Consider the following 15,414-nt stretch of genomic DNA (forward strand, 5'->3'; position numbering starts at 1 on the left):
ATAACTCCCCTGTGCTACTTGGTGTAAGGGAAGAGTTTTGAAGGCGCCCCCTTAGAGGTTTTCTTTTTCTGTTGACAGGCCCCATAGAGTTTTTCTTTTTTTCCTAATGGTTAGCATACTTTAAGGGGTATGCCGCTGTGTCTCGAACCAGGACCTCAACCAGTCGGGCAGTCCCCATAGAGTTGCATAGCTAGAGCTTATACTGCCAGTATGGGGAGTGTTGCAGGCGCCCCTCTTTTTGTCAAATGCCCACTTTTTTTTTCTCATATACTCCTTAAAATTTGTCGTAGAAGTGTCTTTAACACTTTGGAGAGACACGAATTGTCAGGGTATGAAATTACGGGTCAAAAAGTCAAGAGGACCTGACCGTTGACCGCAAGTCAAACCTTCACCTGCTAATATTTTTATGGACACCGACGACGTCTTTGAGCTTAACATGTGACAAGAAACAAGACACACGTGACCGTAAGATCCTTGGCACGCCGGGATGGTGTCGGTCTAAGGGGTTTTCGAAGGTCAAGTCAGTAAACTATGCAAATATTGAATATGAATAGTAAATCGGAGATTGAGCTATCGAGTTTAATATGTTATCTGGGCCAGACGATCGTTGGGAGAAAGGTGATACAACTGGGTGTATGCTTGCCTAATTCTCTGGTCGTCGAGTGAAATAAAGTGCTAGCACCCCTTGGTCGTGAGGAGAGGGAAAGATCAGTCGTCTTCCTTGATCAGGTGATCGTCTGGAGAGAGAAAAATCAGTCGTCTTCCTTAATCAAGTGGTCGTCAGGAGAGAGAAAGATCACTCGTCTTCCTTAATAAGATCACTCGTCTTCCTTAATCAGGTGGTCGTCAGGAGAGAGGGTGATGGTAGCAGTCGTTGGTTGTCTGCCAGAGGTTTGGATGATCGATATGAGAGAGAAAATAAGTGGTTAGTTGATTGAGGGTGAACTGGATCTCCTAGTCGATAATCAGATGCCTCATATCATCTTCTTCCCAGTCATTTTATAGCATTAGGGGTCGACTGTCACCTAGTGAAGTGTTGTCGTCTTTAATGTGGTAACGTCGGGAGCTGCCACCATAAATACGGATATTGTAATCTCCTGACGGGTGTATTCGAGATATACTCGATTTGGGTGACTATAACATCTCTTCAACGGATATACGTAAGGTGGTTCGCCGAGGAAGTGAGGATCGACAACTTCATCCAGGGTTGGATACGCTCGCTCCTTCGGGGTGCCTGAAAATAAATGGGTCGGATCCATTTAGCCATTAATTCATAGTCTCGGTTGCCGTGTCAGCCCACTAATCGTAGATTTCTAGGGGCGCTCATGGTGACGGATTTTGGCTCATACACGAACAAGATTCCCTTCTCGTATAGGTTTCAGTCACTGGCAACACATTCAGGCGGGAGCGACATGGCATCCGAGACGGGACAAATTTGTCCAAGCTCGAACGTGTTTCCCTAGGTGGGCAAGTTTTCTAGGCTTTAACAACATGTGAAAGTATATCCTCTATCCCTTGCTCTCCATAACCGTTCAATTAAAAAACCAAAAAACCGTTCCATTTCTGATAGAATTCTCCGGCGAAGGATTATCCTTCGCCGGATACTTCTTTGATATGAAAGAAGGTAGTTTTATAATATAATTATTTTTATTTTCATTATGTAAATTAGAAGATGTGATGTTGAATAAGTAGGGAACTGATTCAAATCTTGACAGTGTTGGATTTCATGTTTAGGTTCATCATTATCGAAAAAAAATTAAAGAAAACTAGGAGTAAGAGGAAGTGGAGAGAGCGAAGATGGTTGTTGTTGTTATGGATGATATAGCAGGAGTATGTGATTTCTTGTAAGTACCATGTGTGAAATTTATCTACAGCAGATGAGTGATTCATCATTTATTTCATCAGACATAGCTTCAATAATTTTCGTCAGATTGGTGATTAGTATAAGTGTGTATTCATGACACTCATGGCAAATGATTGAACACAACTTAAATCTTCAATTATATGCAATAATTGGTGTTTCGTTCGATTTTATCACATTGACGGTATATCATATCTCATCTCATCATCCATTTACAACTCTTTTCTTTGTATTCCGCCTTCTGTTTACTTTTAAAAGGATATGGATGTACCGACTTATGTTTTAAGTATACTCTTTTATGGCTTTTTCCGGTAACTCTTTTTATGGCTACTCGGATACCAGTATAATAGCGGTTACGTCTTCAATATTTCAAGCAGTCACACATAAATCATTTTTTTGGGAGCAGTTTCAGCATGAAGGGTTCAAGCAATTACAAATTTACCGACATATTTGGAGCAGTTACTAGTGTATTTTTCTAGATTATTTTAGTAGGTCATGTTTCTTTGTTGGTCTTTAGGGCCTGTTTTGTTGGTCTTTAGGACCCTTTTGTTATTTTCATTTTTATTCGAGTGTTTTGATCATGCACCACTATTGGGAGTTTCTTCATCAACTTACGACTCTCTCTACTGATGTACCGGAATCAGAGGCGCAAACCAGAGATCTGCGCGCCGACAGTTGACGGCGAGAAGAGAAGAAGGTGAAAGAAGCATTGGTTATAAAACTACCTTCAAATGGTTAGTGGCAACTGTACCAGAAGTAGTCCACAAGCTAGATCAGGCAGCTCTAGAAAGAAAATGTAAAGAAAAACAAGTGGTGCCTGCACATAAAATTTTCCTTGAAAAATACTATAGGCGCCTCTTTATTGCTAACGCCTAGCAGCTTTTCTACACACATGATAGGTGCCTAATATCAATGTCGGCGCCCATAAAGATGAGTAAATAAATGAGTGCTTGATACTATGAGTATTTTTATATGTTAACATGAGACAAATAAATCAAATAAATTTCAACCTATAAAAGATAAATTAACTAAAAAGTTGTTCCTCCATCAAAAAAAAAAAAAACTAAAAAGTTGTTGATATAAATTCCCTGTTTAAAATGTTTTTTAATTAATTAATGGAGTACAAGTAATTTAAGCGGAAATCACGCGGATGGGGGAAAGTACTAGTAGCAAAACTCCAATTTTGGAGGAATAGAATTAGTACAATCCAAAAGATCATATCCCTATTGGGAGACAAAATATCTTCTATTTCATAATCAAGAGGTAAAAAGAAATCATAGCAAAATAAATGCGTCCAAAACCTTGTGATCAGGATAAACCTAGGCACCACCTAAGTCATATTCCTATTGTTATTTATTTATGTTTTCGGTTCCGTCGGCACCCCATCTTTTTGTTCTTAGTCCAATCATTCTCTTTACTATCGCATGGATTTTAGACTGGTGTTAATCCGTTCGGTTTCAACCCAGTATGAATTGGGTCTAATCTGAGTGCCCTCAGACTGTCTCAATCGACGAGAACACTAAGAGTACAGGCCAGCCGAAAATAAAAAGAGAGGCTAATATAAAAAAAAATAAAAAAAAATAAAAAGAGGGTCGACTATAGATGCTACTTTATTTCAATAAATATTTATAGCTAAGTATCTGAATTAAATGGAGTGACACGTGAAATCTTCAAACTGTGAGCTATTTTGGTCTAACTCAATTTTATTTCTTTTGTTGAAGATAACATGCCAGTATAGAATTAATTGACAATAAAACATGGGAGTTTCAACAAAATCTAATGTCTTGAAAGATAAGCAAGCTTGCTATGGATTAAGTTTATAGATATCTAATCTATGAAATTTTTTCTTGGTGGTGAAGGGTGGACCATTGACGAAACTACCCAAACCCATGCTTATGGACCACTTCAACAAAATACTTTACCGAAGGAAATCATAAATGTCTTTTTTTTTTGTTGTTGAATATAATCAAATCATAATTGTCTTCACTATCAAAACTTTGGCATGCTTCTTTGTAGCTAAACAAATGTCCATCTATTGAGGTACTATTATAATCATTTTTTCTTCTTAAATTATCATCTAAAATTATAATTAAACAAAATCTTACCTAAATTTCTAACCAACCAACAAGAATTTATTTTTATTTGTTTTGTTTTTTTGGTGGAGAATGCTACAAGCCTACAACTATCTATTATTTCCTTTTTGCTACTTTTCTCTCTTTTTCTTCTTTGGTGGGCCCATTTTAACCCATCAAAACACTGGTAGCCAATACGTGGACAACTAAATTTTTTACGTGGACAACCAAATAGGAGGTGGGAAAATAATTTTTAACATTTTTAATGGGGGAACCAAAAATTTCTCTCGGCTCTCTCTAAATCTCCATGTACTCTCTCTAATTAAACCAGTTTTAATTTCAAACATCAAACTTAACCGACTATGTTATCTTCTACTTCTCTCTATTCTTATCTATGACCCCAAAACCAAAAAGATATTCATGTGATCTTCATCTAATTTCTCTCTCTAAAAAAGTAGGGAAGAGGAGATGGTTCTGTATACCCATCTTTACCCTAAGACCAAGAAGCTATTCGTGTGTTCTTCATCTACTTTCTCTCTCTAAGAAAGGAGGGAAGAAGATATGGTGATAGAGTGATTCCAGAGACAAAGCCAAAAAAACCCTAAAATCAAGACTGAGATCTTGAAGATCTTTCACCTTCGACAAAAGAAACCCTAAATCATGAACCAGAGGATGAAAATTAAGAAATGTACAGTTGAAATTTCAATTCTCCTTTTCAAAAATTAAGGAATTCCTTCAGATGATTACTAAATCACCACGATAACTTATTAGATCAAGAAAAACGTATCACATTCTTTGCTACAAAAATCATTTTTTTCTCTTCATTTTTCACGAGTTTTGAAATTTTGGACTGAATGTGTAGTGGAAGAAAGTGAGTCTTTGGATGGACGGTGGTCTTTGAGATGAGGTGGTGATGGTTGTTCGGAGAAAGTGGGATTGAAGATTAAGAGACAAAGAAATTTCTTTTGTCCCTTTAAAAATAACTAACTATTTTTACACCCAAAATTGTTGTCCATTTAACAAATTTGGTTGTCCATATATTGGCAAACAAAACACCAAATAAAACCCACCTCTCCCTCTCCCTCTCCCTCTCCCTCTCCCTCTCCTTCTCCTTCCCTCTCTCTCTCTCTCAAATCTTCAATACCTACTACATACAACTCATATACATAAGCCAACACTTCTAGTTAAAAGAGAGAAAGTTATTAACAGAGCTTTCTATGGGTATTTACAAGTTCAAATTCTCAAATATGATCCCAAATACTTGGTTTTATAAGCTCAAAGATATGAAGAATAGAATCAAAGACAAAACAAACAAGATAAAAACACAATCACCAAAATCAACAACAACAACCCATCAACCAAAAAATCATCATCCTCAATTCTTCACAAATTCAAGACATTCATACTACATTTCAACTGATTCTTTCAAATCAGAGAAACTTCACAATTCACCCTTAAACCCTAAATCCGATGATACTCAATTCCCACCGTTAAATCCTGCTAGAAAATCATCCAAAAGAAGAAGAAGAAAAAACACAAAAATCACTAAAACAACCATTAAATCTCCATCTCTAAGATTTTCCACTAGAATTTCGACCTCAAAAAACCCATCTTCACCTTTTGAAAATTCATCTTCTGATGATCTTATTAATGATCTTTGTGAATTCATCTTAACTGAATTGGAATCCGACCCACACTCTGTTTCTGACCCATTTGAGTCTCAGTCTTCTTGGTCTAGTTCTTGCAAATTCAGTTCTTCAGCTACAGATATCATCATTGACATGGATGATAATGATTCTTCTAATCAAAATTTAGAGAAATTTAATGGGTTTGATTTGATTTCAGAGCTTGAACTTCCACCAATTTTAACCAAGCCAAGGAAATTCAGTAACATGGTTTCTGGTAATAGAAAGAAAGAAACTAAACCAGTGCAGTTCAGAACTGGTTCTCTCTCAGTTAAGGTTGTTAATGGAGGAACAGAGAAGACTAATTCTAAAGAACAGAAAATGGGTATGGGTAATTCGTATCGAAGATCTACTAGTTCTTCTCGTGGGAGAATTCGATCGAAATCTCCGAAAAAAACGACTAGGAAGACTACCAAGTATAGTCGAAAACTGGGTGTTTCTTGTATTAAGAAGAATTCAAGATCATTAGAGAAGAAGAATGTTTCAGATAGTTTTGCAGTTGTAAAATGTTCATTTGATCCACAGAGAGATTTCAGAGAATCAATGGTGGAAATGATATTGGAAAACAATATCAGAGCATCTAAAGATTTGGAAGAACTTCTAGCTTGTTATCTTACTTTGAATTCTAATGAATATCATGATCTAATTGTCAAAGTGTTTGAGCAAATCTGGTTTGATCTTACTAATTCTAAGCTGTAAAAAACCAGATGAAAATAAAATTGTACAAAATCATAAATTTATATATATATATATTATCAATAAATTTTCTTTTCTTTTTTACTACTTATTTTCTCTTATAATGGTGTAAGTATTGAGTTTCATATAAATGTGTCATCCACAATGCGACACCAATACCTACAAACTCCACAGTAGTTCAGAATTGACCGACCACATATACCGGAGTGCTTATCGGTTGTTTTCGCGTAGGGGCGCAGTTTGAAGACCCACTATTGGCATCTTCTCGTGAAATCTTTGTTTGATCGGTTGTCGAACTTTTTAGAGATTTTTCTACAATTTTCACTAAACTCCAATGTCTAACTAGAGGCCTATCATTTGGCTCTTATTGACTAGTCTATACTAAACTCCATGCAGTTTTATTAAAGGGGGGTAGTGGAGCGGGACTTTCACAGACTTTCATAGACAAAATGTCCCGTAGACATTTCAAGACATTTCGGATGAGTTATTATAGACAACATGTGTTCATAGACATTTTCAAGACATTGAGAGTTTGTAGACAAAATGTCTTTATAGACATTTCAAGACATTTGATCCATAGACAAAATGTCCTGGGGACATTTTAAGATCTTGAGTCCATTGACAAAATGTGTAATGCATATTATATTTGTGCTAATCAAAAATATATTTTTCGACTTTTGTAGACATCTGTGAATATTTGTAGACATTAATGGACATTTGGTAGACATTTATTATTTTAATATTATTATTATTATTATTATTATTTAATCACATGAAATAATATATTAATACTAACATTTCAAAAATATATTTTTCGACTTTCTTAAACATCTGTGAATATTTGTGGACATTGATGGACATTTGGTAGATATTTATTATTTTAATATTATTATTATTTTTTAATTACATGAAATAATATATTTATACTAACATTTTAAAAATATATTTTTCGACTTTCGTAGACATCTGTAAATATTGTGGACATTGATGGACATTTGGTAGACATTTACTATTTTAATATTATTATTATTGTTTAATCACATGAAATAATATGTTTATACTAACATTTCAAAAATATATTTTTTGACTTTCGTAAACATCTGTGAATATTTGTGGACATTGATGGACATTTGGTAGACATTTATTATTTTAATATTATTATTATTGTTTAATCACATGAAATAATATGTTTATACTAACATTTCAAAAATATATTTTTTGACTTTCGTAAACATCTGTGAATATTTGTGGACATTGATGGACATTTGGTAGACATTTATTATTTTAATATTATTATTATTGTTTAATCACATGAAATAATATGTTTATACTAACATTTCAAAAATATATTTTTCGACTTTCGTAAACATCTGTGAATATTTGTGGACATTGATGGACATTTGGTAGACATTTATAATTTTAATATTATTATTATTGTTTAATCACATGAAATAATATATTTATACTAACATTTCAAAAATATATTTTTCGACTTTCGTAAACATATGTGAATATTTGTGGACATTGATGGACATTTGGTAGACATTTATTATTTTAATATTATTATTGTTGTTTGATCACATGATGGACTTCAAATGTCTCTTGTTTTTTGAAAGACATTTTGGCTTCCAAATTTGTCCCAAATCCTTCACAAATTCATCAAACTATGAAGTCCACTAAAGTTTGGGACATATTTTGTCTACAATCGAATGCCTCGGACTTTCATAGACTCTAAAATGTCTGGATTTGAATGCCTCAGACTTTCGTGGACTCTCAAATGTCTGGATTTGAATGCCTCAGACTTTCGTGGACTCTCAAATGTCTGGATTTGAATGCCTCAGACTTTCGCAGACTCTCAAGAGTCCGCGAAAGTCTTGCTCCACTACCCCCCCTAAGAGTATATTTGTCTGAGTGTTGAAAGAAAACATTATTGGGTATTTTATTTTCGGTACACATAAAGAGTCCTAATTTTATTTCGTTTTCCGCAACCTTGATGTTATATATTGGAAGAGCCGAACTCAAGAGAATAAGCTACTGCTTTGGAGAGCCAAACTCACTAATTTTTAAAGAGGTACACAATTTTTATGCCCGAAAACACACTAAATGAATATATTGAATTGGTGTTCTTGACAATTTCATTATCTTGGAAGAGAAATACATAAAAACAATTTAGTATTGTGGAGGAAATCAGCAGTGGGAAGAGGTTCAATGTTTATTTAAAGCTCAATTTTATTGAACTAGGTATGACCCGTGCCTCCGGCACGAGCATTGATATTGAACGAGAATATGAAAGTTTAGACTATAATTTATAACAGGTTTATTCCTAATAATTTGACGGAACCCTGTCGCAAAATGCGGCAACCATTCAAGCTCAAACGCAAAAACCTTAGCACAAGCTTCTTCGTGGGCGACCTGCTAAAAACATCATAAAAAGATCTCAAGCTGAAAGATGGTGAATTGCGAAGTGCCCCAGCGGTCCTATTTGAAGATTCGAACAATAGTAAATGAGAAATGGAGGAATATATCGAGTAGCAAGTGTATGTTGCATATACTGTGTTCAATATCTATCATGGAAAATCACTATATAGGTCATAATGTTTTGAATTTTGAACAAAAAAAAGGTCATAATGTTTTGAATTGACCAGATATCTTACCATTGAGGTGCATAATACATATGAACCACGACAAATTTATTGCTTACTAAAATTTTGAAGCAGCAAATTTGTTGTCACTCATAAAAAGAATGGAGTTTATGAAAAAGGAACAAAATTGAAGACTAACCTACTGGTGGCATTGTACAGTCATACCATTATTACGATAAGTAATTTTTGCAGAACTACCTTTTCATTCTCAAGTTCCTTCCTCAATCTTTTCATTTCGCACTCCACGGCTTCTATCTTCTGCTCCACCATGCGAAATTGTAAAACAAACAGTTGTCATGATGTAATTAATCGACACATGCTATTAGATGCAAAATAGGAATGTTAGAGGTCTGCTGCTCCCCTTGAACTTGGCTTCTAGTTAGCGAACTTTCTTCCCAGACATTACCAAGTTCTCCCTTGTGTCTTCCTGTTGCATGAAAGCATTTAAGTATAAGCTTTAAAAAGTAGATCAAGTGTATACAGTGATCAATAGATTACTACAAATATTAATATTTGAAAAAGACAACTTCATGGAGATTTTCATGATTTTGAATGACTTTATCCTAATTTCTATTTTAATTTTTAAGCATATCTATCTTCCACAGATTTATCTAGTTTTTCAGAACGTGTCATGGCAGCCCAAAAACAACCTACCACTACCAATATGTAGGTCTTCCTGAAAAGTCACAAACTCATAACATAAATATAAATGACTGCAATTGAACCAATTTTAGCATCATATTTGTAAAAGCATGGAATTTGAGGTAAACCAATTCAATTCATATTAAGAAGCATAGAAGTTTAAATACAAATCACTACAACTTTCTTTGTATCGAATAGATATCATTCACGGTTGATTCAACAACACGAGTGATATACTTCGAAACTACAATGAAGGATGTCAATGTGAAAAGTTGTGAAAAATGATTCTTACCGAGTAATGTTGCCGAAACATATATTCAGGCATTTGGAATCTCCTTTTCGACCACTTTTGATACATATGATGTCTGGTTTTTCGAATCTGAAACCATAAAAGAGCACTTTGTTTCATCCAAAAATCGTGTCATACTTTTAATGGCCCTAGTCTTCTTTAGTTCATCTAAGCTTTTCATTTTCATCTGAAGCTATCTTTTGACTTTTAATGGCCCTAGTCTTCTTTAGTCCACCTAAGCTTTTCATTTTCATCTCAAGCTCATATATATAAATATATATATATATATATATATAACTTTTTCATCTTGTGGGATAAAACCTCAGCTATATTAAGAATCCACTATTAAAATCATAGCTAATAAATAGCGAAAAAGCTATGTCCATAACAAAAACACCTATTCTTTCTTCCTAATCATTTTCAAACTTGAATGACTGAATATGTATATATATACATATATATATATATATATATATATATATATATATATATATATATATATATATCCAAGTTCTAGTGCAAATGCTTTACAAATTCTGGTCATATGTAGTTCCTTATCTCTCTAACTATAACAAAAAAGGGAAATGTAATGATTTCGGCTAAGAATTTTATCGAACACTAAGTGTGTGTCAAATGTCTGAGTTATTACCGGTGATAGTAGCAGCGAAACCAGTTCCAGCAACTTCTTCCGCTGCAACAAAATTATTAAGAAACCAATTCATAGCCAAACTTAACAATCTAAATAAAATGGTTTATAATGTAAGAACAGAGACAAGCTAGGTGAAAAAGAACCAAGGAAAATTACTTTCGAATTCAGGTACTTCAGAACCAATTCTCCAAATCCCAACCGTAAATGCAAAAAGTGATGAATCTAATAGATACTAAAGGAAAAGAAAATTAGTCTTCTAGGTTAATTCCCCTTCTGGATCGATGGGAACATCAAGTCACAGATAACACAAGTCAATTGTGGAATATGGCTAGTCAAAGCAGTATCAATTCCGGTCATTTCTAAAGTGGAAAATGTTGAGTTTAGATCAAAATTCACCTCTGAAAGGATGCTTCAATCGCCACTCGTATCCATGAAGATCTTTCGCAACCAACTCTTGAGTTAATGTCGCTTGGTTCATGTCCTAAAAATAGCAAACCGCATAGGCATAAGAAACCAGTGGGAAAACCAAAATCGACTGAAGGAATAAGAAGAAAGAATATGAATCCGGAACCCCAAATTACCAAAACAGGGAGGCATTTAGTTGAGTATTTCCGGAGAACAGAGAGTTCACCATGAGTGCTTGTATCAGATGCAGTTAGAATTTTGCAAAATGAGTGAACAGTGGGTTTTGGAGTTTCGGGTAAAGAATCATCAGAACTGATTTGTTCATTTTGCTACAGAAACAAAAGGATAAAGAAGACTTACAAAAGTGGCTAAGGGTATAACATAATCATAGCTTGAATTATAATCTTAATCTATTTTGGAAGAGTTTGAGAAATCCTTACATCATCTAAAGGGATTAAGGTAACTTGTGCATAAACTTCATCAGTTTCTTGCTAAGCCTAGAAATTTAAAACCAAGTCAACAATTTGAATGTTTAAAAATTAAGAAGATCATCACTAACAAGGAAGAAGAATCTCTACCAATTACTGAGTATTAGTAACTCCGACGAAGGATCTTTGACGGAAGATTAAACAAAGGAATCATCTAATTAAGTTCCTGGTTCGTTGAAGCTTCTAACTGCAAATCACACACCAAAACACTAAAATCGAAAATGAAAACAAAAGAGAAAAAATGACCTGGTTGTTGTAATTTGGAAGTTAAAGTTTTACCTGTTCTAAAAAAAATATCTACTGAAGCACCCCAGCACAAGCTTTCCATAGCTCAATATCTAAGTCTTGACCTAAAAAATCCATTTAAAACAGAAAGAAAATCCCATCGATCAAATGAAGAAAACATACCTGTGATCTCCATTGAAGAATTTCATCTTCAAAACCATAGGTCACTAATTTTTTTTTTTTTCATTTTGGATATTCTATCCAATAGATAATGGTAAAAAAAAACTTAAATCAGAAACAACAATTTCATATCAAACAATCTATAAATTAAAAAACAATTTTACCTTCAATGTAGGCAAAGACGCGAAAGAAGGGAGAGAGGACGATTGAAGATGAGGAGACGCATTTACGTTGAGTGTAGAGAGAGGGAAGAACAAAGATGTGAGAGGCGAATGAAAATGGAGGGTTCAGGCGTTTTTGTGTGTTGTTGAAAGGGGTTATGACGATGGATGAACTTCGTTAACCATCAACAAACAGTGATGCCATTGCCAACCGAATGAAATGAAGAAGATAAAAGATTCAATAGTTGATGAATCAGATAGAGAGAGACAAAGTACTTGAACTATCTTCGTTGAAGAATCATGGTGGCAAATGGAGAAGAAGAAACGACAATAAGAGAAGTAGAGAAAGTCAGATAGAGAGAAAGAGATAGATGAGAAGGGTCAGATTTAGGGACGTCCGTTTGAAGGAAAGATTGAGAGAGGGTAACGAAGGGTCAACCTGACGGTTAGCAGAGATCCGTTAGATATCCACACACATGGCAAATCGGAGGGCGAGATTTACTCTAGTCAGCATATGGGAATATTAAGTTTGTCCTAGTCACAACCTTTCTATTTTGTTATATAGATGATAAATTGAATACTTCTCCAGGCCCGTAGTAGAATAGAAATCAAATTTTATTATTTTTCAAAATACTGTCAAAAGACACCTTGTATAGGCATATAGATTTTTTTTTTGTTATCGAAAATATAAGTATATTGGTTCCGGTTAGATAAATACAAAATTGGATGTTAATGTCACCGTGCGGCGCAATTCATATAATTCATAAATTTGTTAGTTTAGGGTTTATGAGACACATTTTTGGAAGAGCAGGATACATTTTGTATTTCACGATAGAGTTAAAATATGGAAGCAAATACCAATGTCCAACCTTATATTTCGGGTTCCCATTTGGTCAGTCTTCGGCCCCACGGCTCCATTAGTTGTTCACTAGTTTCCTTCTCTGCTTTTTCATTGGATAACAATAATTTCTTAACCAAATCTAATTACAAGAATGATAAAATAAATAAAAGAATAGTACTATAAGAGATTCATAAAATAGTAAACAGAAAAGCCCAATAAAGAGAAAAGCCAAGTTGCATGAAAGAAGGCAATTGGTCATTTCTTTAAAACAATATTGTAGTTTCCTTTAGGAAGGACATGACAATTTATTTATATGGTTAACTTAATAACATGATAAATTGACAATATACAAAGAAATAACAAAAAGAAAAAGCAAATAAAATAAAGTAGACAAATGATATACACATAGTAGGGGTAATAATATCCACCACAGATAATTGTGTTGGATAAGTTACAATATTAAGTACTTGTTATGGTCTCTCTCATCAAAAAAAAAAAAAGTCACGGTCAAACACATTTTGGAGTTGTGCATCCACAATATTATGCCAGACACACAACACGTTATATCATAGTCGAACCCATCATAAGACTATTTATCATATCAAGTGTATAATCATCCATTCATCCTTGCAACAAAAAAATTGTGTTAACAACAATCGGTCGTTTGGAGACAGCTTATACCACTTGTAGCTTCCATAATACAATGAACTTTATCCACACAGCATGTTACCTCAGCCCAACCAATTCTATATACAAAAATTGTATAGGGACAACCGTATTACAATAAAACTTTTTTTGTTGAAATAGACAACCATATTAAAATTACATGGCAATAAGTATATATCACTACATAAAAAGAAATTAGAGTAGGCAACGTTACATCAAATGACTTAATTTGGAGTCTTTTTTTTTTTTTTTTGATGAAGTACTTAATTTGGAGTCACTAGTTAAAAAGAAAATTTTGGACACATAAAAACCCTCTCCCACTTCTTGTCATGCATAAAAGAAGAACAACCACGTATAGGTTTTATAAAGTTGTAAATTCAATGAAGTTAATTTATTATGATACATTTTTGAGTTGTTCCCAAGTAATCTTGAATAGGAAGATTTGTTGTGGCCCTAAAAGAGTTAAAGTTTCATATCATAATATCATATCACCATGATTTGATGTTTCTAGTTTGTCTCCATCTGACTATTTTCAAAATCCAAGAAGATTTGTTTTACTACATCTCGATTCCATGTGTGATTACATATGGCATCTAGCTAGCTAGTAGGAGACAAGGAGGAGAGTAAATGAGAGAAAAAGGGGGAATCCCATGGACTACAACTCTACAAGAGGTCTTAGTTTGGCAAAAAAAGGGCATGGATGGTGGTATAATTTCGGAGATAAGTAGTGTAATTTTAGAGTGTGAATATAAATTTTGAAAGTATAATCTCAAACCTTTCAAAATTTTAAAACTTCTTTTCAACAAAAGAAAATAGATTTTGAAGCTTTTGTTTTTCAGATTGCATATTAAGAAGGAGAATACCGGAGAGATGAATGGGAAAGATGGTGGGTGATTAAGGAGAGCTTTCATGACTCATTATTTATTACTTTTACCTATTTATAGAAGTGCTGCTGTACAAAATTTGTCATATATTGATCTAACAAGATCAATGGTCATTGAGCTCAAATTCATAATTCCCTATATAAGCTATTTGTGAAATGTAATCTCAATTCTTCGAGATAAGTTTGAAAGATGTAATTAACCAATGAAGGGGAGGGTATATTCTAAAAACACACCCTCCTCTTTTAATATATAGATTTTTGGGTTGCAATCGCAATTGAACGACTTTACCAAAATTTGACAAATTAAGGGAACAACTAGAGTTGTTTTAACTACCAGGCCATTAATTTACCATTCATTTTTTTTTGTTGAAATACCATTCACTTTTATTACTTTAAATCAAAGTCAAGTGTAATGATAATTTTGATGGAACTCCAAAAAGAATTGTGAAAATAATTGAACTATTGTGACAACAAATTTTTCAAAATAAGGGCATACACATTTGTTCTTTTTCCTGGCTAACCTTAGAAATCCATCGCTAGAAATGGCAAAGGAAATGATGGAAGAGATGGAGAGATAACAATCTTGAGGAGAAAAGATAAAGATTTGAGAGAAAGAGAGACTAGAAGAGATCTTTAGCATGAAATGACCAAACTACGAGACAAATTATGTGTAATTGCCCCTCAAGGCCCCATGAGGGACATAAAAATTTGAGTGATGCCAAGTGTTGGATTTGACGTGATACAAATGTGCACCACCCACCTCACGAACGGGGGATGAACACTAAGTTTATGCTTAGACACAAATATTGATTGGTATAATTTTTTTTTTTTTTTGTTGAAGAAAGTATAAATTGTTTTTGATTGCAAACTATTTGATTTCTAAGAAAATTTCAAATCGACTAATTCCTCTGAAATTGGGATTCACCACTTAAGTGGAATAATTTTCCTTGTCAAAATGTGGTGTTTGATAATTTCTCATATACCAAAAACCAAATACTCCATTATTTTAGAAAAAGATTTTTGATAATA

The 15,414-nt window shown here is 33.8% G+C and overlaps 1 protein-coding gene and 1 long non-coding RNA gene across 7 annotated transcripts; one reads left to right on the forward strand and one right to left on the reverse strand.

Moving 5' to 3' along the window:
- Positions 1–5,041: 5,041 nt before the first annotated feature.
- LOC147568613 (transcription repressor OFP2-like) lies at positions 5,042–6,330 on the forward strand. The gene has a single exon (XM_086671247.1). It carries the CDS (start codon positions 5,151–5,153, stop codon positions 6,315–6,317), a length of 1,167 nt encoding a protein of 388 aa, XP_086527373.1. The 5' UTR covers positions 5,042–5,150; the 3' UTR covers positions 6,318–6,330.
- Positions 6,331–8,554: 2,224 nt separating this feature from the next.
- On the reverse strand, positions 8,555–12,326 carry LOC147568614 (uncharacterized). 6 transcript variants are annotated; one of them, XR_015238372.1, is made up of 9 exons: positions 11,709–11,907; positions 11,520–11,616; positions 11,382–11,438; positions 11,118–11,270; positions 10,933–11,017; positions 10,537–10,578; positions 9,891–9,977; positions 9,155–9,383; positions 8,555–8,726 (listed from the first exon to the last, which is right to left on the reverse strand). It is a non-coding gene; the product is annotated as an uncharacterized LOC147568614 (long non-coding RNA). The 6 variants fall into 6 exon arrangements; XR_015238378.1 differs by having other exon boundaries at positions 8,555–8,729; XR_015238370.1 differs by lacking the exon at positions 8,555–8,726 and adding an exon at positions 11,999–12,326 and having other exon boundaries at positions 8,900–9,383; positions 11,709–11,911.
- Between the last annotated feature and the right edge of the window lie 3,088 nt (positions 12,327–15,414).

Source organism: Eschscholzia californica, unplaced genomic scaffold (genome assembly GCF_041429995.1).
Source record: "Eschscholzia californica isolate CP2 unplaced genomic scaffold, dmEscCali1.0.p SCAF_1, whole genome shotgun sequence".
Taxonomy (NCBI): Eukaryota; Viridiplantae; Streptophyta; class Magnoliopsida; order Ranunculales; family Papaveraceae; genus Eschscholzia; species Eschscholzia californica.

Bases quoted from the DNA above. Each gene is read 5' to 3' on its own strand.
- LOC147568613 (XM_086671247.1), top strand. From the start codon at position 5,151: ATGGGTATTTACAAGTTCAAATTCTCAAATATGATCCCAAATACTTGG.